The 21,351-nt window shown below is 43.1% G+C and overlaps 4 protein-coding genes across 11 annotated transcripts; 3 read left to right on the forward strand and 1 right to left on the reverse strand.

Annotated features, from left to right (window-relative positions):
* Positions 1 to 2,162: 2,162 nt before the first annotated feature.
* Positions 2,163 to 12,630, forward strand: LOC135352307 (uncharacterized). Of its 2 annotated transcripts, none has more exons than XM_064551471.1 (6): positions 2,163 to 2,302; positions 2,427 to 2,756; positions 3,129 to 3,935; positions 4,071 to 4,426; positions 4,650 to 4,715; positions 11,612 to 12,630. In XM_064551471.1, the coding sequence occupies exons 2-6, from the start codon at positions 2,432 to 2,434 to the stop codon at positions 12,530 to 12,532; spliced, it is 2,475 nt and encodes an 824-aa protein (XP_064407541.1). In that variant the 5' UTR covers positions 2,163 to 2,302; positions 2,427 to 2,431; the 3' UTR covers positions 12,533 to 12,630. The 2 variants fall into 2 exon arrangements, with proteins under 2 accessions (XP_064407541.1, XP_064407540.1); XM_064551470.1 differs by lacking the exon at positions 11,612 to 12,630 and adding an exon at positions 4,921 to 5,906.
* On the forward strand, positions 10,053 to 11,592 carry LOC135352331 (probable serine/threonine-protein kinase DDB_G0271538). 2 transcript variants are annotated; one of them, XM_064551509.1, is made up of 3 exons: positions 10,053 to 10,157; positions 10,307 to 10,634; positions 10,767 to 11,592. In XM_064551509.1, the coding sequence occupies exons 2-3, from the start codon at positions 10,310 to 10,312 to the stop codon at positions 11,522 to 11,524; spliced, it is 1,083 nt and encodes a 360-aa protein (XP_064407579.1). In that variant the 5' UTR covers positions 10,053 to 10,157; positions 10,307 to 10,309; the 3' UTR covers positions 11,525 to 11,592. The 2 variants fall into 2 exon arrangements, with proteins under 2 accessions (XP_064407579.1, XP_064407581.1); XM_064551511.1 differs by having other exon boundaries at positions 10,066 to 10,157; positions 10,310 to 10,634.
* LOC135352339 (uncharacterized) lies at positions 12,588 to 15,445 on the reverse strand. Of its 3 annotated transcripts, XM_064551534.1 has the most exons (7): positions 15,322 to 15,445; positions 15,026 to 15,101; positions 14,592 to 14,715; positions 13,978 to 14,047; positions 13,209 to 13,309; positions 13,000 to 13,117; positions 12,588 to 12,917 (listed from the first exon to the last, which is right to left on the reverse strand). In XM_064551534.1, exons 2-7 carry the CDS (start codon positions 15,030 to 15,032, stop codon positions 12,879 to 12,881), a joined length of 459 nt encoding a protein of 152 aa, XP_064407604.1. In that variant the 5' UTR covers positions 15,033 to 15,101; positions 15,322 to 15,445; the 3' UTR covers positions 12,588 to 12,878. The 3 variants fall into 3 exon arrangements, with proteins under 3 accessions (XP_064407604.1, XP_064407603.1, XP_064407602.1); XM_064551533.1 differs by lacking the exon at positions 15,322 to 15,445 and having other exon boundaries at positions 15,026 to 15,218; XM_064551532.1 differs by having other exon boundaries at positions 12,591 to 12,917; positions 14,592 to 15,101.
* Positions 15,446 to 15,482: 37 nt separating this feature from the next.
* On the forward strand, positions 15,483 to 21,330 carry LOC135352340 (uncharacterized). Of its 4 annotated transcripts, XM_064551538.1 has the most exons (9): positions 15,483 to 15,665; positions 16,664 to 16,833; positions 17,240 to 17,453; positions 18,086 to 18,288; positions 19,132 to 19,261; positions 19,588 to 19,634; positions 19,805 to 19,974; positions 20,052 to 20,206; positions 21,033 to 21,330. In XM_064551538.1, the coding sequence occupies exons 1-3, from the start codon at positions 15,483 to 15,485 to the stop codon at positions 17,448 to 17,450; spliced, it is 564 nt and encodes a 187-aa protein (XP_064407608.1). In that variant the 3' UTR covers positions 17,451 to 17,453; positions 18,086 to 18,288; positions 19,132 to 19,261; positions 19,588 to 19,634; positions 19,805 to 19,974; positions 20,052 to 20,206; positions 21,033 to 21,330. The 4 variants fall into 4 exon arrangements, with proteins under 4 accessions (XP_064407608.1, XP_064407605.1, XP_064407606.1 ...); XM_064551535.1 differs by having other exon boundaries at positions 19,805 to 20,206; XM_064551536.1 differs by having other exon boundaries at positions 18,089 to 18,288; positions 19,805 to 20,206.
* Positions 21,331 to 21,351: the final 21 nt, after the last annotated feature.

Here is a 21,351-nt window from a genome sequence, read left to right on the forward strand (position 1 = left end):
AATAAAAGACGTTTACAGCATGGATGGATAGCCTCCATACAACAAATATGTAATTAGTTTTAGAAGTGGCAGATTTGATGTTAAAGCTTCGTAACTGTACTTTGTGGGAAATGCTTCTATTTGATTATGACCACGTACGTACATGTACATCTGTTGTACACTATAACTTTCAGTATTGAATTTGCATCACCTTCATTGTGTGTAGCCTTCCTCTGAGCTTCCCTGTTGGCGGCCATATCTCCAGACCTGCAAACCAACCACCATAATAACAACACTCCTCACAGTTACCGTATTACTAGAATGTTTTACGAGCATATGCGAATTTTTAAACAATAAAATCGCAAAACCTAATTTCGGGTAAATACACACGATCCTTGCCAGAACGCAATAGTTAGATCGCAAAGGGTTGCCGATTTGGCTGATTCGCAAAGGTTTTTCACCCGTAGCAAAATATTCTAGTAATACGGTATGTAGCAAGAATGATGCTTTCCCTAACACATACTGTCATACATGTTATGCAGAGGTAGGCAATCACATGAACTGTGTACTCACAACTGCATTTGAACGATGGGGTCGGCCGTGTGATAATCCATAGTTGATATCCCGCTCATCTTGGGTGCTATAGGTCGACCCATTGCATGCAGTATCTCAGCACTACTGGATGGTGGGATCATCACATACAGAGGACCTCAACACACACAACAACATAGTAAAAACTGACTATTTTTCAACACCACTTCCAAGAAACCTTATTTTATAATTATTTTATATCAAACATTAGCAATAATACTCATGGTTCTACATGTAATTAGTATGTACAAGCACTTGGATAACTTATCGAGGCCTATAACTTTTGGATTTGGCCAAAAAGCAATCGTCACACTGATAAATTTGGCCTCCATTACTCACCATTAATTTTTGGCCAGACTCTGAACCAGATGAAGTGCTCCTAGTGATGAGGAACTGAGATGAGGGGGTGGTCTGTCCACCTTGCTGCATCTGGATGAGGGCGTGGCCTATAGTGTTGAGGGTGGAGCCATCCTCAGAGGTCATGTCAGAGGGCAAACCATGATCGCTAGTTAGCGTGTGGACCTCCTGTGTGAGTGGGCGGGAACAACAAGTGTGTGTGTGTGTGTGTGTGTTCGTTATTTGGGAGGTAGTTACCATCATGCAAATTCTAACCATGTAATACGAAAGCGAAAATAATACGAAAACGAAACGTCTTAGAAGCCGGATACCTTTAAAAAGCGTTTTTAAGTGCTAGTTTTTATATGTTACTTGGTGTGAACTGTGTATGTGTGTGTTACCTGGGTATCATGCACAAGGCCAAAGTTAGGGCCCAAGTCACTGGCCTGTAGCTGCTCCACACTCTCCCCATCATCGCTCTGATTTATCTCTGTCTCAAACTGTGAACTGGGTACCACCTCTTCAGTAGCGATAGTAACCGTCTCCACGTCGGTCGGCTCTGTTCCTACGTGTAGTATCTCTGTATTAAAACAGTTTTTAAGTGTTTGCTTTTATGTTACTTGGTGTGAACTCTGTGTGGGTACATACCTGGGTATCATGCACAAGACCAAAGTTAGGGTCCACATTATAACCAACTACACATTATACACAAGTACCGTACTTGTTCAATTTAAGGCCACCCTCTAAATATGCGACACCCTCGATCTTAGGTAATATTCTGACCTCTAAAAGTAGCGACTGCTGTGTGTGACAATTATTTTTTTATATTGCGTCCTAAATAGAGGTCAGACCACAGCCTCGATTCCAGGCCGCTAGAAACAATATAATTTTAAGCATCCTATAATCGAGGATAGTAGAGTAACCTCCAATTAGATACGACCCTCTAAATATGTGACACCAGGAATTTTTCTAAACCTCCAAAAGAAATGACCTCTCGCTTTGTAATTTAATATTTATGAATAACTGTACCTTGTTAATGTTCTTGATGAAGGTTCCTCAGTAGTCCCTGTCCATGGACTCATGTCTTCAGCCTCCACCAATACAGACAAATAGTTTGACCACTTGCTCAGAGCTTCAAAACTGACTGCACAATTTTTGACTGACTGCACAATTTCTTTTTCTTTTCTTTTGTGGAAGCACCACACGTGGTTAAGCCTCCTTCACCTTGGATCGAGGCTACACGTGGTTTAGCATTGTATGTGTTATATATTGCACGTGACAGATTATTGTTTATTCTGCAGAGAAAGAGGGCGTATCTTGTTAGTTGCTGTTTTTCTGTATTTCTGTATCATGCTGTGAAGATACTGTACTGTACAGAGCCTCTGGATTATTATCAGTGAGTGCAGACAGCACTGTTTACTGCATGTACATGATTTAGATGGCATGATATAATTTGCACACGCTAATTCTGACATATATAATTTATATTATACATTCATTGTTTATCTTATTCTCTACAGAGAAGATGTCTGACTATCTCACAATAGCAGATCTAGGAAAACTATACATAGCTACGTTTGATGCTCGAATCGAGTGGCGAAACTTCTTGCTAGTTCTTGAGGTAGCCTCTGATACCATCGACAGCATTGGTACAAAATGGCGAGACGATCCAAAGGAATGCTATCGTGAGGGTTTGAAAGAATGGCTGAAAGGTGGGGAGAGAAGCTGGGAAGATGTTGTCAAAGCTTTGTCAAGTCCTATTGTGGGCCGCAGTGACATAGCCAGGACCATCGAGAAAGATCATCTACAGTCTACTGATGCAAGCAATCCTACTGATGTGAAGTCAGAGGGTAAGCACTAGTTCAGCACAGGAATGCATATCTCATACATGCATGATGTTAGCTGCTATTATTCACCCCCTGGACCCCCTATACACACACACACACACACGCACACACGCACACGCACACACACACACGCACACACACACACGCACACACACACACACACACGCACGCACGCACGCACGCACACACGCACACACGCACACACACACACGCACACACACACACGCACACACACACGCACGCACGCACGCACACACGCACACACACACACGCACACACACGCACGCACACACGCACGCACGCACGCACGCACGCACACACACACACACACACACACACACGCACACACACACACACACACACAATAATCTACAGTTTATCAAAATCGCCAGCTGATCAACGACGATTTGACCGTTTTCCTAAACGAGCCTCTCGGTCAAGGTGCATTTGGAGCAGTCTTCAAAGGCAGCTACAAGGGCGAGATATGTGCAGTCAAACTTCTAATTTATGAGGCTCTAGAAATGCAGACAGGTTTCCCAGCCCGTAAAAGTGAAGAAGCTAGCAAAGCATTTGATCGTGAGTGTGAGTTTCTCCAGTCACTCCAGCACCCAAACGTTGTTCTGTATTTGTCGACAGCTAAGCACCCCAAATCAGGGAGTACAATCCTTGTTGTTGAGCTGATGGATTGCAGTCTGAGATCCTATTTCTCTGGTCTTGATGAAGAGTCCCTCACTAGCGAATGTGAAATTAGCCTCTCCAAAGACATTGCTTGTGGTCTGGCCTACATTCACAGCAAGCAGATTATCCACCGTGACCTCTGTGGTGATAACGTCTTGCTGAAGCTAGCACAACCAGTACCTGTCGCAAAGATTTCCGACTTTGGCATGTCACGGCTATATGATTCCTCCAAGCTTAGCCACACCCTCACAGCCATTGGTCACCGTATGGGGTATCTACCTCTCGAGGCTATTCGATTGGACAAGGAGAATTACGATAATAGCGTCGATGTTTTTTCCCTTGGGGTGATTATGGTACAGATTGTTCGCAAACTGAAGACAGTCAAATCTGTGGAAGATCGATTAGACCGTGTTGCCGAGGTCTCTCACACACACAAGTTGAGGAAGCTTATCGACAGTTGCTTGCAAGAAGACATGAGGAGGAGACCATCTGCCAGGGACATCTGTGAGTTAATTAAATAATTAATGTGTTGTACATTATAATAATACCGCAAATAATTTGTGAGTCAATTGTGTCTTGTACGATTCTGAAATTTTGTTCAGAAAAAGTTCCTTATTGAAGATTTAACTTTTACTTTAGCTGCTTCACTGACAAGCTACTCTGACACAGTGGAGGCAACAAAGAGGGAGTCCAAGGACACTCAAGTAAATCAACTTTTACATCAAGTATCTGAGAAAGACACTCATTCACAAGCATCTATCGATCGGCTTCAAGCTGAGCAAGTTTGTGGACTAGAAGAAGTGACCACTCCTAAACAAGAACAGTTTGAAGTTCAACCCAGAGAAATTAATCATCTAGTGAAATCTCTGCAGATACAACCTCGGAAGGACACTCAACCAGATAATAACTTAGCTGCAGATGTTGACCTGACAAGTGGCTCGAACCCAGTGGAGGCAACAAAGAGGGAGTCAAAGGACACTCAACCAGTCAAGAAGGTGCGTACATGTAGTGTGTGAATGAGATTCCCACAGCAACAATAGTATTGTACCTTAACATGCATGGATGCTGTCTCATGTGTTAAGCCGTAACTACACATCCGTTTGAGTGTGCCTATAATTATGTACTTCCTTTAGTGAAGATTGTCTCGTTCTGTTGTAGAATTTCTACAATGATATTCACGTCTGTGTTTTAGATTTCCACCAACGTTCCCCTGTACAGGCTCACAGGGAGCACAAAGATGCTGAGCTGGTCAGGAGAGACGCCATCATTCAACAGCAGAGACAGGTGAGACAAAATGCACCATTATATTATTGCAGAGCTATAGTAGAAGCTTTGATCTCTTATAATCGTACTGTACATTCTATTAGACTGGTGGGTGTGGCCTCTTAAGTTAATTAGAGAAAGTGATTTAGTGTGCATGCAATTATTGCTACAAGTAACACTCGCTTGTTAGTAGACACTATCCTAATTACACTCATTCATTATTCAGGGTCCCCCTCCCAGAGAGTTGAGACCTCCACTCACTTTGAAATGGAGAAGAGGAAAAGACATGCCAATCAAGATGGGCTACTCGGTACAGAGTGTTGTTATCGGTGACACGGTGTATGTTGGTGGAGGTACTGCAATCAATGGTCGTGACATGTGTACAGTGATGAAGCTCGAGCAAGATCAATGGACCAAACTACCAGAGTACACTGCCAAGTACTTCGCTATGACATCACTCGCTAATCGACTAGTGCTGGTGGGAGGAAAGGATCCAAGAAACAACCAACCCACCAATCAGCTTGCAGTGTTTGAGTCAGGGGAATGGACTCACCCGTACCCACCAATGAACATTGCTCGTTCTTTCTCAACAGCTGTCTCCTTCAACAACCACATCATTGTAGCTGGTGGGGATGATGATAAAGGACGTACCCTCTCCTCTGTGGAGGTGTTGGACGTGGCATCGAGAAGATGGTACATTGCTCAGTCACTACCTAACCCACGATCAATACTGAAATCGACTCTCATAGGAAACACCCTCTACCTAATGGGAGGGTGGGATCACACTGGGATAACCAAGACAGTGCACCACGTCGACCTCAATGAACTCATTGCAAAGGCCCATTCGAACCTGGACACACCCACTCTCTGGCAGACCTTACAGGAAGTACCACTCGTGTTCTCAGCTCCTCTCAGTATTGGGAGGTCACTATTAGCCGTTGATGGACGGGACGACAGAGCCAACCCAAGTTCATCGATCCACCTCTACCAGCCTGACACCAGGAGGTGGGTGAAAGTGGGAGACCTGCCTACTGCACGACACAACTGCACATGCTCAGTACTTCCTAGTGGAGAGGTCATTGTAGCCGGAGGACAGACAGAACCACTTACTAGTATTCCAACTATTGATTTCTTTTATATAAGTGCTAATTAGTTATTTGTTATTGTTTCTCTTTGATATTGTGCGTTAACGATATGAATTTTTTTATCATGTTCTATAACTAAGTTGAAACAGAATTTCATTGTACATAGTTAATACGATGGCATGAAGTGGTACGTACAAAAACAAACAAATTAAACAATCTAACAGTTAGATTCTCTTTGCAATCTTGATATTATTATCTTGCATGTCGGAAAAAAAAGCTGTCCGAGGGTAGGGTGGACGCCTTCTCCCAGAATACAAAGTCTATCTCCTCTTCCGAGTCAGACAGTGAGGGGTGGGGCTCGGGAACTGAGGGGTTAAAGAGTCACATGGTCACAGTCACACTGAGTGGCCAGTTTACGTGAGGCCCCTCTCTTTCTTAGCAGCATAGTAGGCCTAAATGTGTGTGTGTGTGGGGGGGGGGGGTCGTACATGATTGTACATTGCACACCTTCAAATAGGACACATGCACTACATTGCTACCCTCGGCTGTTGACATAACTAATAAAGATCTATAGAAACCAGAGGAGTGTTATACAATAGTATATATGATCTGGTTAATCAGCAAGTAACGGGAGCAATAAAATAAAACTAGACTATATAGGCTGAAAGACTAGAGGTGAGAAGGGAGTTTTAGCATAACATCATAGACACGTACTTTATTGCACTAATATTATAATGAAACAGTAGGTGGTGGCACAGGTCCAAACACATACTATGAAGGTTATAGCTTAGCTGGTTATTTTCAATTAAGTACAATTTGCAATTTGGGCCTGAAATAAATACTATTATTGATCTAAGCACACTATAATTATTGCAGCACTATTAAAGATGCTATTAAATACGATAAAATCGGAGGTTTGCAACACAAGATGACTACACAAGTCAACAAAGCTCTCAGAAAGAGACCTACAATGTGTGTAGTTGTCTGACATGCTATCACTCACTTCTCCAGCATTAGTTTCTCATTGTCTATAATGATCTGATCCACTCCAGGTGCGTTGCTACCGCTGGTTGCTAGGTGGAACTCCGCTAGTAAGCTCTCCTCGTTGGGATCAAAGTCCACCTCACCTGGTTGGTACAAATCCTCAGGTCTAGTAGGGAGAAAACACGTGAACAGTACTTACTCATCGATCCACCTCTACCAGCATACCTTGTATACAAGTGCATGTACATACAGACTAGTAAGCATGCTAGGTTCCCATTCTCTGTACTGTACATTCAATAGTACACAGTCAACTCATTGCACTGCATAACTACACATTATACACACGTACCTTGTTCTTGATGAAGGTTCTTCTCAATGCCAGCTAATGGTTAGCTCATGCACAAGCAGTCCATTACCAGGCCAACTTTCGAGGAAGTGCGGCTTGAGATGGAGGCTAGGCTGCACATAATTATAATGGGCGTGGTTACATATAAATGGGCTTTGCTACAATATTCTTCTCAAAGAGCTCCACACAAATATCATGTATAAAAACTATGTATACATAATAATACTGACAATGTAGCTATAGTAAGTGAAGGAGAGATTACTAAAAAACACACGTTAAAACTAGAACAGTATAAACAGTCCACAATTATAATATACTGTACACTACTGTTGAGAGGATTGGTCCACCGTTTCCATAGACATTGAATCTTGCCCGGGGCTACCAGCACTTGAGTTGCTTGTGAGCACATTCTGAGCCAGAATCAGAGTGTTGAGCAGACTAGCAGCAGCCGCGGCAGAGAGACCACCACCACCACCACCACCGCCGCCATTGTTGTTGGCTTGTGACAGCATGGAGGATTTCGGTACAGGAGTGGACGGAGAAGTGGTCGTGCTCGCAATGGAGGATAGAGTTTGTACGAGTGAGCTTAAGAGTGGTGTGTTTGGATTAGAGGCTCCAGTAGGCAGCGATGATTGTTGTTGTAGGGATGAGACTCAACTGGGTATGGGAAGAACAATAACAACTGGTAATTATCGTGCTTAGGGCATGTACAATGAAGCTGAGCCAATTGGCAAAACGAATGAACCTTGACCTCACACACACACACACACACACGAACACCTACTGTACAGTATAAATAAAAGACGTTTACAGCATGGATGGATAGCCTCCATACAACAAATATGTAATTAGTTTTAGAAGTGGCAGATTTGATGTTAAAGCTTCGTAACTGTACTTTGTGGGAAATGCTTCTATTTGATTATGACCACGTACGTACATGTACATCTGTTGTACACTATAACTTTCAGTATTGAATTTGCATCACCTTCATTGTGTGTAGCCTTCCTCTGAGCTTCCCTGTTGGCGGCCATATCTCCAGACCTGCAAACCAACCACCATAATAACAACACTCCTCACAGTTACCGTATTACTAGAATGTTTTACGAGCATATGCGAATTTTTAAACAATAAAATCGCAAAACCTAATTTCGGGTAAATACACACGATCCTTGCCAGAACGCAATAGTTAGATCGCAAAGGGTTGCCGATTTGGCTGATTCGCAAAGGTTTTTCACCCGTAGCAAAATATTCTAGTAATACGGTATGTAGCAAGAATGATGCTTTCCCTAACACATACTGTCATACATGTTATGCAGAGGTAGGCAATCACATGAACTGTGTACTCACAACTGCATTTGAACGATGGGGTCGGCCGTGTGATAATCCATAGTTGATATCCCGCTCATCTTGGGTGCTATAGGTCGACCCATTGCATGCAGTATCTCAGCACTACTGGATGGTGGGATCATCACATACAGAGGACCTCAACACACACAACAACATAGTAAAAACTGACTATTTTTCAACACCACTTCCAAGAAACCTTATTTTATAATTATTTTATATCAAACATTAGCAATAATACTCATGGTTCTACATGTAATTAGTATGTACAAGCACTTGGATAACTTATCGAGGCCTATAACTTTTGGATTTGGCAAAAAAGCAATCGTCACACTGATAAATTTGGCCTCCATTACTCACCATTAATTTTTGGCCAGACTCTGAACCAGATGAAGTGCTCCTAGTGATGAGGAACTGAGATGAGGGGGTGGTCTGTCCACCTTGCTGCATCTGGATGAGGGCGTGGCCTATAGTGTTGAGGGTGGAGCCATCCTCAGAGGTCATGTCAGAGGGCAAACCATGATCGCTAGTTAGCGTGTGGACCTCCTGTGTGAGTGGGCGGGAACAACAAGTGTGTGTGTGTGTGTGTGTGTTCGTTATTTGGGAGGTAGTTACCATCATGCAAATTCTAACCATGTAATACGAAAGCGAAAATAATACGAAAACGAAACGTCTTAGAAGCCGGATACCTTTAAAAAGCGTTTTTAAGTGCTAGTTTTTATATGTTACTTGGTGTGAACTGTGTATGTGTGTGTTACCTGGGTATCATGCACAAGGCCAAAGTTAGGGCCCAAGTCACTGGCCTGTAGCTGCTCCACACTCTCCCCATCATCGCTCTGATTTATCTCTGTCTCAAACTGTGAACTGGGTACCACCTCTTCAGTAGCGATAGTAACCGTCTCCACGTCGGTCGGCTCTGTTCCTACGTGTAGTATCTCTGTATTAAAACAGTTTTTAAGTGTTTGCTTTTATGTTACTTGGTGTGAACTCTGTGTGGGTACATACCTGGGTATCATGCACAAGACCAAAGTTAGGGTCCACATTATAACCAACTACACATTATACACAAGTACCGTACTTGTTCAATTTAAGGCCACCCTCTAAATATGCGACACCCTCGATCTTAGGTAATATTCTGACCTCTAAAAGTAGCGACTGCTGTGTGTGACAATTATTTTTTTATATTGCGTCCTAAATAGAGGTCAGACCACAGCCTCGATTCCAGGCCGCTAGAAACAATATAATTTTAAGCATCCTATAATCGAGGATAGTAGAGTAACCTCCAATTAGATACGACCCTCTAAATATGTGACACCAGGAATTTTTCTAAACCTCCAAAAGAAATGACCTCTCGCTTTGTAATTTAATATTTATGAATAACTGTACCTTGTTAATGTTCTTGATGAAGGTTCCTCAGTAGTCCCTGTCCATGGACTCATGTCTTCAGCCTCCACCAATACAGACAAATAGTTTGACCACTTGCTCAGAGCTTCAAAATTGACAGCACAATTTCTTCTTCTCTCTAGCTCTAGAAGTGAAACACCAGCCACGTGGTTTAGCAATGTTATCGCACGTGACAGCTATTGTTTATTCCTGCAGAGAAAGAGGGAGGGTCTCGTTGTAGCTGAGCTAGCTGTTGTCCTGTATTTCTGTATCGTGCCTGGTATCAAGCTGTGAAGATACTGTAGCTCTGGATTATTATCAGTAAGTGCAGACATCACTGTTTTATTTTCTGCATATAGATCTACGGTACATGGTTTTGATGATATAAAATATTTTGCACACACCAAATATTTATACATAATTACATGTACCTTCATATCATTGCTTATCTTATTCCACACTCTACACAGAAGATGTCTGACTATCTCACAATAGCAGATCTAGGAAAACTGTACATAGCTACGTTTGATGCTCGAATGAAGTGGAGAAACTTCTTGCTAGTTCTTAAAATACCCTCGGATACCATCGACAGCATTGGTACAAAATGGCAAGACAATCCTGATGACTGCTATCGTGAGGGTTTGAAAGAATGGCTGAAAGTGGGTGACGGAAGCTGGGAAGATGTTGTCAAAGCTTTGTCCAGTCCTATTGTGGGCCATAGTGACATAGCCAGGACCATCGAGAAAGATCATCTGCAGTCTACTGATGCAAGCAATCCTACTGATGTGAAGTCAGAGGGTAAGCACTAGTTCAGCACAGGAATGCATATCTCATACATGATGTTAGCTACTTATTCACCCCCCTCCCCCCCCCCCCACACACACACACACACACACACACACACACACACACACACACAATGTTCTACAGTTGACCAAAACCACCAGAAGATCAACGATGATTTGACTGTTTTCTTAGATGAACCTCTAGGTAAAGGTGCATTTGGAGCAGTCTTCAAAGGCAGCTACAGGGGCGAGATTTGTGCAGTCAAACTTCTAATTTATGAGGCTGTAGAAATGCAGACAGGTTTCCCAGCTGGCAAAAGTGAAGAAGCCAGCAAAGCATTTGATCGTGAATGTGAGTATCTCGAGTCACTCCAGCACCCAAACGTTGTTCAGTATTTGTCGACTGCCAAGCACCCCAAATCAGGTGGTACAATCCTCGTTGTTGAGCTGATGGATTGCAATCTGAGATCCTATTTCTCTGGCCTTGATGAAGAGTCCTCCCTCACTAGCGAATGTAAAATTAGCCTCATCAAAGACATGGCTTGTGGTCTGGCCTACATTCACAGCAAGCAGATTATCCACCGTGACCTCTGTGGCGATAACGTCTTGCTAAAGCTAACACAGCCAGTGCCTATCGCAAAAATTTCCGACTTTGGCATGTCACGGCTATACGATCCCTCCAAGCTTAGCCACACCCTCACGGCCGTTGGTCACCGTATGGGGTATCTACCTTTCGAGGCTATTCGATTGGACAAGGAGAATTACGATAATAGCGTGGATGTTTTTTCCCTTGGGGCGATTATGGTACAGATTGTTCAGAAGCTGAAGACGGTCAAATCTCTTATAATCGTACTGTACATTCTATTAGACTGGTGGGCGTGGCCTCTTAAGCTAATTAGATAATGTGATTTAGTGTGCATGCAATTATTGCTACAAGTAACACTCGCTTGTTAGTAGACACTATCCTAATTACACTCATTCATTATTCAGGGTCCCCCTCCCAGAGAGTTGAGACCTCCACTCACTTTGAAATGGAGAAGAGGAAAAGACATGCCAATCAAGATGGGTCGCTCGGTACAGAGTGTTGTTATCGGTGACACGGTGTATGTTGGTGGAAGTGGTGCAGACAATGATCGTGACGCGTGTACAGTGATGAAGCTCGAGCAAGATCATTGGACCAAACTACCAGAGTACACTGCCTATTGGTTCGCTATGACATCACTCGCTAATCGACTAGTGCTGGTGGGAGGAGTTGATTCAAGAAACAACAAACTAACCAATCAGCTTGCAGTGTTTGAATCAGGGAAATGGACTCACCCATACCCACTAATGAACATTGCTCGTTATTCCTCAACAGCTGTCTCCTTCAACAACCACATCATTGTAGCTGGTGGGCGTGATGATAAAGTACGTATGTCCTCTGTGGAGGTGCTGGACGTGGCATCAAGAAGATGGTACATTGCTCAGTCACTACCTAACCCACGATCAATACTGCAATCGACTCTCATAGGAAACACCCTCTACCTAATGGGAGGGGTGGATCACACTGTGTCAACCAAGACAGTGTATCACGGCGACCTCAATGAACTTATTGCAAAGGCCCTTTCTAACCTGGACACACCCACTCTCTGGCAGACCGTACAAGAAGTACCACTCATGTGGTCAGCTCCTCTCAGTATTGGGAGGTCACTATTAGCCGTTGGTGGACGCGATGACAGAGACAACAACCCAAGTTCATCGATCCACCTCTACCAGCCTGACACCAGGAGGTGGGTGAAAGTGGGAGACCTGCCTACTGCACGATACTACTGCACATGCTCAGTGCTTCCTAGTGGAGAGGTCATTGTAGCCGGAGGAGAGACAATTACTTTTATTCAAACTGTGGATTTCTTCTCTATAAGTGCTAATTAGTTATTATTTTTGTTAATTGTTTCTCTTTAATTGTGCGATGACGATATTGATATTCTTTTTATCATGTTGAAGTTGCAACAGAATTTTATTGCATATAATTATAGTTATTATGATGACATGAAGTGGTACATACATAATTACATTGCCAGAAAATAGTACAAAAACAGACAAAATAATATTTAACAGTCTCATAACAAGTTCAGGTCCTTGGTTGGGGTCTTGTTCGAGGGTAGGGTGGAAGCCTTCTCCCAGAATTCAAAGTCTTTCTTCCCTTCCGAGTCAGACAGTGAGGGGTGGGGCTCGGGAACTGAGGGGTTAAAGAGTCACATGGTGATAGTCGCACGAGTTACGTGAGGCCTCTCTTTTTCATAGCAGCATAGTAGGCCTAAAGGTGTGTGTGTGTGTGGGGGGGGGGTCGTACATGATTGTACATTGCACACCTTCAAATAGGACACACTATAGCTGACCTTGAATGAATTTAACCCTTTAACCGTCAGGGGCCACGATTGTGGCCCGCAATAGTGACTTTTTTTGCGAAATTCTAATTCTGCGATACTTAGGAAGTAGCTCGAACTACGCACATCCCTGTATAGAGAAAGAGCTGTAGAATCATGTGCAATTTAGTCTAGAAATTTCCAAGTCACGTTGCTATGTTAAAATTTCATTAGCATCTTACCGCACGAAGTTTATAGCTATGGCTAGGTTGTTTACTTGTGCCGATGTCCTTGAACAGCTTGAGGACAGCAATGGCGATGTCTCCTCTGGTGATGACAGTGCCTATGAAGGAGAGGGGATAGTAGGATACCTCCCAAAGGCTATCAGCTTTATGCCAGACGCTGATAAACTGTCTGGGACTGAGGACATGCATGACATGGACCTAAACGCTAGCGCTATGGACCAGGACGGTGAAAGACCAGGAGAGGGCTCACTGTGTGACCCTGGCAAGTAGTATAGTATAGCTAGAATATCAGTAGTAAGTATAGTATAGCTAAAATAGAATTAGCAGTAATGAACAGTCTTTATGTGAGCTTGTAAATTTCATAGATCGTTCACCGATATAGTAATACATGTACGTATTGTACTTCAAATTGATATATCTTAGCACTGTTACATTCATATGATGTGAAAATCAAGCTTAGTCAAGCCTTTATACTGTATGATAGGGTGATCCATAAAAAAAATTTTTTTGATTTTATCTCACCGCTGGCCGAGCATTTAAAATGATAAAAACGGGTTGTTATGGCAACACATGTTGCGCCATTTTATTCCTTGTTGTATGGGCATTCTATTGGTATATGGTTGCTAGGCATTTTATTGCTCTGGAAACCCGATAGAGAATTTACAGACATTTCACTTCACTGTTAATTAAGAATCCGACGGTTAAAGGGTTAAGGGACTCTACAAAGTATGACACAAATGCATTTTCCAGCTAATGTACTCCGTACCTCTACCTCCATTCTCAGTGCCTCTTCTTGTCTCCTCAACACTTGGCCGGGCTGAAAAATGGCCGCATAACTGGGGGCCGGAAAAGATGAGGGGTGGAAAAATCGAACAATAGTACAGAAGACAAATCGATCAGTCAATCTACAATTAGAACTAGAGTACTGAAGTGCTACCCTCGGCTGTTGACATAAATAATGAAGATCTATAGAAACTAGAGGAGTGTTATACAATAGTATATATGATCTGGCTAAGCAGCAAGTAACGGGAGCAATAAAATAAAACTAGACTAGAGGTGAGAAGGGAGTTTTAGCATAACATCATAGACACGTACTTTATTGCACTAATATTATAATGAAACAGTAGGTGGTGGCACAGGTCCAAACACATACTATGAAGGTTATAGCTTAGCTGGTTATTTTCAAGTACAATTTGCAATTTGGGCCTGAAATAAATACTATTATTGATCTAAGCACACTATAATTATTGTAGCACTATTAAAGATGCTATTAAATACGATAAAATCGGAGGTTTGCAACACAAGATGACTACACAAGTCAACAAAGCTCTCAGAAAGAGACCTACAATGTGTGTAGTTGTCTGACATGCTAGCACTCACTTCTTCAGCATTAGTTTCTCATTGTCTATAATGATCAGATCCACTCCGGGTGCGTTGCTACCGCTGGTTGCTAGGTGAAGCTCCGCTAGTAAGCTCTCCTCGTTGGGGTCAAAGTCCACCTCACCTGGTCGGTACAAATCCTCAGGTCTAGACGAATTATGGCCAAACAATAATAACTGTACACACACAAGCATGTCTTCAAACACTGCACATGTAACCAAGGCAATGGCTTTAATAGTCTCAAGCAACTTCACCATAACACGACCCCTGACTATAAGGTCAAATACTCGTGTCATTAGAGCCCTTGTCAGAGCTTGCTACATGACGGTAGTCTACTGGCGCACTCTTCAACATACTAGTTTCAAACAGAACAGTGAAAATGTTGGCAGTAGGTATATCCTATCAGGCTATTAAATAACAACACTATCACTCACTCATCATCCTGAGTTTGTCATCAGACTTGCATCTTTACGAGCAACTTCGTCATGTTAGGTTCTTTTAATTACAGTACTTAATGTACATGTGTGTGTAACGTTAAACAGTGCTCCTTTTATATAGCTTTCCAAAAGTGGTTGAAATTAGATCATTGTAACAAGTTATGGGCGTCTGAAGATGCTACACTAGACAATGGTTCCATGCGTTAAATATCTGTTAGGGCTCTTTAATGTACAAGCTCCTTCACTAATTGCTTTGCTTAGTGCACAAGTATGAAGGCCTGCCTACACTGTACCTATACATGTATTGATTAATCCACTTTAATTGAGACTCTTGTTTTCCCACTGCAGGTATGAGGGCTAAACTGAATGCCTGTCCTCTCAAAGAGCTCGAGGATTTCACTATTCTCTCGTGTTTTGTTGGACTGGAAATGGTCCTACCCCTACATAGTATCACATGTTGAGCAGTCACGAGGTGGACACGTACGGTAGTAACGAGCACCACTTCAGTCTGGCCCACAAGACTTCCCTCCATGGCCGCCTGCCCATCATACAGTTCTTAGTGGAGAGTGGACTGCCCTCCTCCGCACTGCAGATACCAGATGACTCATTCACCACACCCGCCATGCTCGCTATACAGGTACAGGGAACACTTACTAATAGGCAGTTACTGGTTGTCCGTTTGACACTGACATTTCTGTATATCATAGAAAATCTCGAAATGTTTAGTTTGGGCAATCTGTGAAAAATTAATGCCTTGAAAATAACCCGCTATCATAAAATTAATTGTGTTTGAAAATTGAGAATATTATTTTGCAATTTTACGTTCAGTCTCCTAATAATTGACTACCATTGCCCCCTCCACTAGGGTGGTTCAGTGGAGTGTCTCCAATGGTTAGTGGAGGAGGCTAAGATCCCCTTCCAAGTGAGGGACACTGGGGGAGAGACTCTCATGCATCACGCTGCGTTATAGGGGTGGGCGGATGTGTGAGTGGGTGGGTGGATGTGTGCTGTTAGTGTAATAAGTGCTTGCTCAAGTCTAAAATGTGTGTATCGCATTAGCTACTGTAGCAACAATAACTGAAAATAATGCTGTCATATTGTTGGTTTTTAGATATTTTAGTTTCTAAGTCTAGCTGTATCACTCCCCTACCCCACACCATAGATTGAAAAGGAAGGGGATTGGAAATGACCAGGCCGCCCTGTGTAAACTGGTGAAACACTCCGCGTTATGATTTTGCGCTCGCGAATATTTACCGTACTGCTTTAGTATACTTTTAGACACACCACGGGCCTTGACCTCCCACGACTTCATAGTAAGAGCTATTCCTTCTTGTTTAGTGATAGTGGCTGCGTTGCTTAGTCTACCTTTTAGAGCTAGATTCTCTTTACTTTTTAGAATAATCAACATTAAAAGTGATCAATTTCACCATTTCTATGTACAACACATTGTATGGCAGCAAGACAGGTAATGAGCATGCTGACTATAAATTTAATCCTTTGTAGTTTTAGCCACACCCTATAACGCGGAGTGTTTCACGCAAACATTTTCGTTTCCAATCCCCTTCCTTTTCAATCTATGCCCACACACACCACACACACACCACCCACACACACACACACACCACCCACACACAGCTGCTCATGGACTTTGGCTACAGCATGGTCCACACGAACAGGGAGAACCAGAAGCCGGTGGATTGGGCTGATGCTATAGGTCAGAATATCTGTGTCCTCTATCTCATGATGTACGAGACTTGTTGGGCACTCTCCAGAGAACTGACACACATGGCCGAGCAGCTCGCTATGTAAGTGAAGGGCCTTTAATTAGTGATTGTGTAGTGTGTGTGTATGGTGGTGTGTGTGCAAGTCTGTATGAGAGTGTGTCACTGGGAGAATTGCTACTGCTAGTGTCTACCGTATAGCCGGTAATTTTCGGGGTTGAGCAATATTTACATTTTGTGGGTAATATTTTCGTGGTAGCTGCTGTCACTGCAGGTAAAGTGTAGTCAAGGTCGCTTCATTCGTGGGTAAAATATTCGTGGTCCAGCTATAGTGTTCAACCACGAAAACCACAAATATTTTGCCCCACGAAAATTACCCGCTATACGGTATTCGATATTTAATTGTTGATAACCTAACTACACCACTCAATTGTCTGCACTGTTACTGTAATAAGCCCCTCCCCCTTGCCACACCCACCCACCCCCTCAGTGTACAGAAGGAGAATGGACAGTTACGAGATGCATTCTCCAGTCTAGAGAAAGAGCATGAATCTGCCATTACTAAACTGCTGACTAGTCACGAGGAGAGACTGACTAAGATGAGGGAACATCACGTCGGCCTCATGGGCATCAATACTGCACATGAACCAGGACACTCCGCCCATTGGAGGGGGAGGGGCTACTGCACCATCAGCCAATAAGAAGTAAGTGCAATCACTCTGTAATGATTATTCTACACACGTAATTATTTCCTTGTGTTCGTATATATAACCGTGGGTGTATCTCATAAATTATTTTGTGCCCAAAGTTAGTAATTATCCGTGGTCCGTTTGACCCAATTTTATCAAACAAAAGCACTCTTGTATTACCGTATATGCTCGATCAGAGGCCGCTCTTGTATAAAGGACGCACTCAAATAGTAGCCTCCCTTGCTAGCAGAATGAACATTTAGTAGCCGCTCTCAAATAGTAGCCTCAGTGAACTTTGGCTCTAGCATTTCTGCACGTGGCAGCCAAAAAAAATTATATAGCAGCTAGCTACATGTACGTAGCTACAAGTAGCAGCTTGTTAGTGCTTCACAAAGACTTTCTCATGACAGAGTTCAAGTTTATAAACAACAATTTAATGACAAACTAAATATTTTGGAGCTAATAAACGCCGCTCTTGAACAGTACGTGTCCTCTCTTGAATTGTAGCCTCCTCTTCCAGCAAAATGAAACATTTAGTAGCCGCGGCTCCTGATCAAGCATATATGGTAATTGTCGTTTTCTGTAGCAGCTCTCTTTATATCCTATCAAATGATGCGAAAAGTGAATTATCAACCCCCTCCCCCCAGCAGGGGTCAAGTGCCTGTGCGGAAGGCGCCCTCTGAACCACCCACTACCCCTCAACGATCCTCCAATCGTCCCCCTGTACCCCCGGATCCTGCCGCTAAGAAGAGGTCGCAAGGGTCAAAGGACAGAGGTCATGAGGCGGCAGATAAAGGGAGGACCATAATACCATTGACTATCGAACAGCCACCCCCCAAGAAGTGTTAGAGTGAGTGAATAGTATAAATTAATGTGCAGGTATGTACTACATGTACATGTCCCCCGTTTAATCAATTGGTTAGTGGACTCGTTCAGTCGCCATAACTTGAATTCCGTGGATCCAATTTTATGATTCTCCCAGAAAGCTTAGAAAAAGACCTTTCAAATGGTACCAGATATTTGGGAGATGACAGATTTAGCACGATACCATGTAATAATAGCCCATGGTTCAAAGTTGAATTATGGCCACATCTAAATATTGGATTGAAATACATCATTTCTTTCTGAAAATCATCAAATTTTTGAAATTGGGGTCACGTTACTAAGTTATGGCTGCTGAAAGATGTTCAACTACTGTAACATGTCCGTGCTTGAATTATAACTAGTGTACCTATACACACACTATGACTGCACCCCCCCCCACACCACACACACACACACACTATGACTGCACCCCCCCACACACACACACTATGACTGCACCCCCCCCCCCACACACACACACACACTATGACTGCACCCCCCCCCACACACACACACTATGATTGCACCCCCCCCACACCACACACACACACACACTATGACTGCACAACCCCCCACACCACACACACACACACTATGACTGCACCCCCCCCACACATGCACACACTATGACTGCACCCCCCCCCCACACACACACACACACACACTATGACTGCACCCCCCCCACACACACACACTATGATTGCACCCCCCCCCCACACACACTATGACTGCCCCCCCCCCCCACACACACACACACACACACTATGACTGCACCCCCCCACACACACCCTCCCATCACACACACCCACACACACACACACACACACAGGAAGCAGATGACGTGAGTAGCTCAGCGTATGAATGCTAATGGAGAGGTTCGTAAACGTGGTGGTGGTATGACCCGAACCTTCTCCCCCCTCACTCCTATCATACAGCACCTCTACAGCAAGTCAGATGAGGTGAGAGACACTGTACATGTGTGTAGCTTGTGTGCAATACAGTAGAGTTACGTACGCACTGTATCATACCTGTTTGGTAGTGGCCATGCACCAGGCAGAGGTTTGGGGGCGTATTAACCTGGCTGTATTATAGAGGGCTATGGAGACTTTGGGGTCCATTAACCTGGCTGTATTATAGTGGGACACATGCTATGGAGACGTTGGGGTCCATTAACCTGGCTGTATTATAGAGGCTGCATGTACTTGTAGGGTATAGACAGGTTTCAATGTAGCCAACAGTATACACTTTAGTATAGCCACCTACATTGTTTGATTTCTGTGCCTAGGCTGATAGCAAGAGTGAGAGGTCCTCCAGGAGCCAGAGACACACAGAGTGAGTTATCCCTACACTTTACTGGGAGACCACTCGGCCATTGCATACACTTGCTAGTGTCACTGTGTATTACCAATCGTGTGTGTACACTGTAGCAGTCACTTTAGTTGCAGCATTATTTCTGTTCTTTATAAATTACCCCCACCCACACACACGCCCACGCACTGTAGAGACGCTAGGAGATTGGCTCCGAAAGTCAAGTTCTCTAAAACTATTACCGAGTTTCCAGACTAGAGTCACTATGACAACCCGACAGAGATGAAATCAGTATCAAGCCCAGGTCAAAGTCCGTCCCATAGTCACCATGGCAAGTTGGTTGGGGACTCGCTGAGGGTCAAAGGTGAAAGCTCGGAACACAATTCTAGGAAATCATCAGAAAAATAATAGCACAAACTTATTGCATTGTTTTTATCATAGATAGTAGAGGAAGGGATTGGAAACGGGATCACGTGAGCTTATACTTGCAACGTGAGGCCTCTGGGACCGTGCGCGTTGCAACCAATAGAAACCTTGAGGTGTGATTTTACTGGTTTTGAGGTCAAGAGAAGCTTTTGAAAAGAAACAAATGAGAGGTAAGTAAATGTATGAATAGCCCTAAAATTTGTCTTGAGGCATGGCTAGGTACAAAATGAAACATTATTACTAGCTAGAAGTCATGTTCACTCTGGTAGCACACAAAATTACAACACTTAGCTTTTTCTTTTTTTTTGTGGGGTAAGAACTGACATATGAATTGCATCTATTGTAAATGAATGGTCACAGTAGTAGTATATGATGGTATTTTATTGCTTCAGCTGTATATTGGAAGTGGGGATAGCATACCGTATATGCTCGATCAGAGGCCGCTCTTGTATAAAGGCCGCACTCAAATAGTAGCCTCCCTTGCTAGCAAAATGAAACATTTAGTAGCCGCTCTCAAATAGTAGCCTCAGTGAACTTTGACTCTAGCATTTCTGCACGTGGCAGCCAAAAAAATTATTACTAGCAGCTAGCTACATGTACGTAGCTATGAGTAGCAGCTTGTTAGTGCTTCACAAAGACTTTCTCATGGCAGAGTTCAAGTTTATGCAGGTGAAAACAACTTTTGATGACAAACTAAATTATCTGGAGCTAATAAACGCCGCTCTTGAACAGTGGCCCCTCTTGAATTGTAGCCTCCTCTTCCAGCAAAATGAAACATTTAGTAGCCGCGGCTCCTGATCAAGCATAATACGGTACTTCTTGAGTTATTGGCCGATATGTTGATTTCCACTAGCCATCTTTGCGGGGTAGTATCTCCATAACTAAGCTGAGTTTATATTAGAGACTCGGCAATATTAAAGATCAATGTCCATATTATTGCTTCCAATCCATTACATTTTGAAAATCACTATTCATGCTCTGATTTTGTCACCGCAGTGTCGATGTGTGGCAAGAACTTGGACTGAGAAATCACTGGAAGAACATTGATAGATAATTCATGTATAATTATGTTTAGACCATGCTTATACCTTTTATTGATTGTTCATTGTTGTCTATGCATGATCATAAGCTTTTAGTTTAGCATAAACTGCCATTATAATTATTAGTGCACAAAAAGTTTATTGCAAGCTCAGCACTTTACCAATATTCAAACTGTGGAGTGCTAATTAGTTATTTTGTTAATTGTAATTGTGTGATGAGTTTATAACGATATTGATATTTTTTATCGTGTTGAGTTGCAACAAAATTTTATCGC

The sequence above is a fragment of the Halichondria panicea genome, chromosome 1 (assembly GCF_963675165.1).
Source record: "Halichondria panicea chromosome 1, odHalPani1.1, whole genome shotgun sequence".
NCBI classification, from domain to species: Eukaryota; Metazoa; Porifera; class Demospongiae; order Suberitida; family Halichondriidae; genus Halichondria; species Halichondria panicea.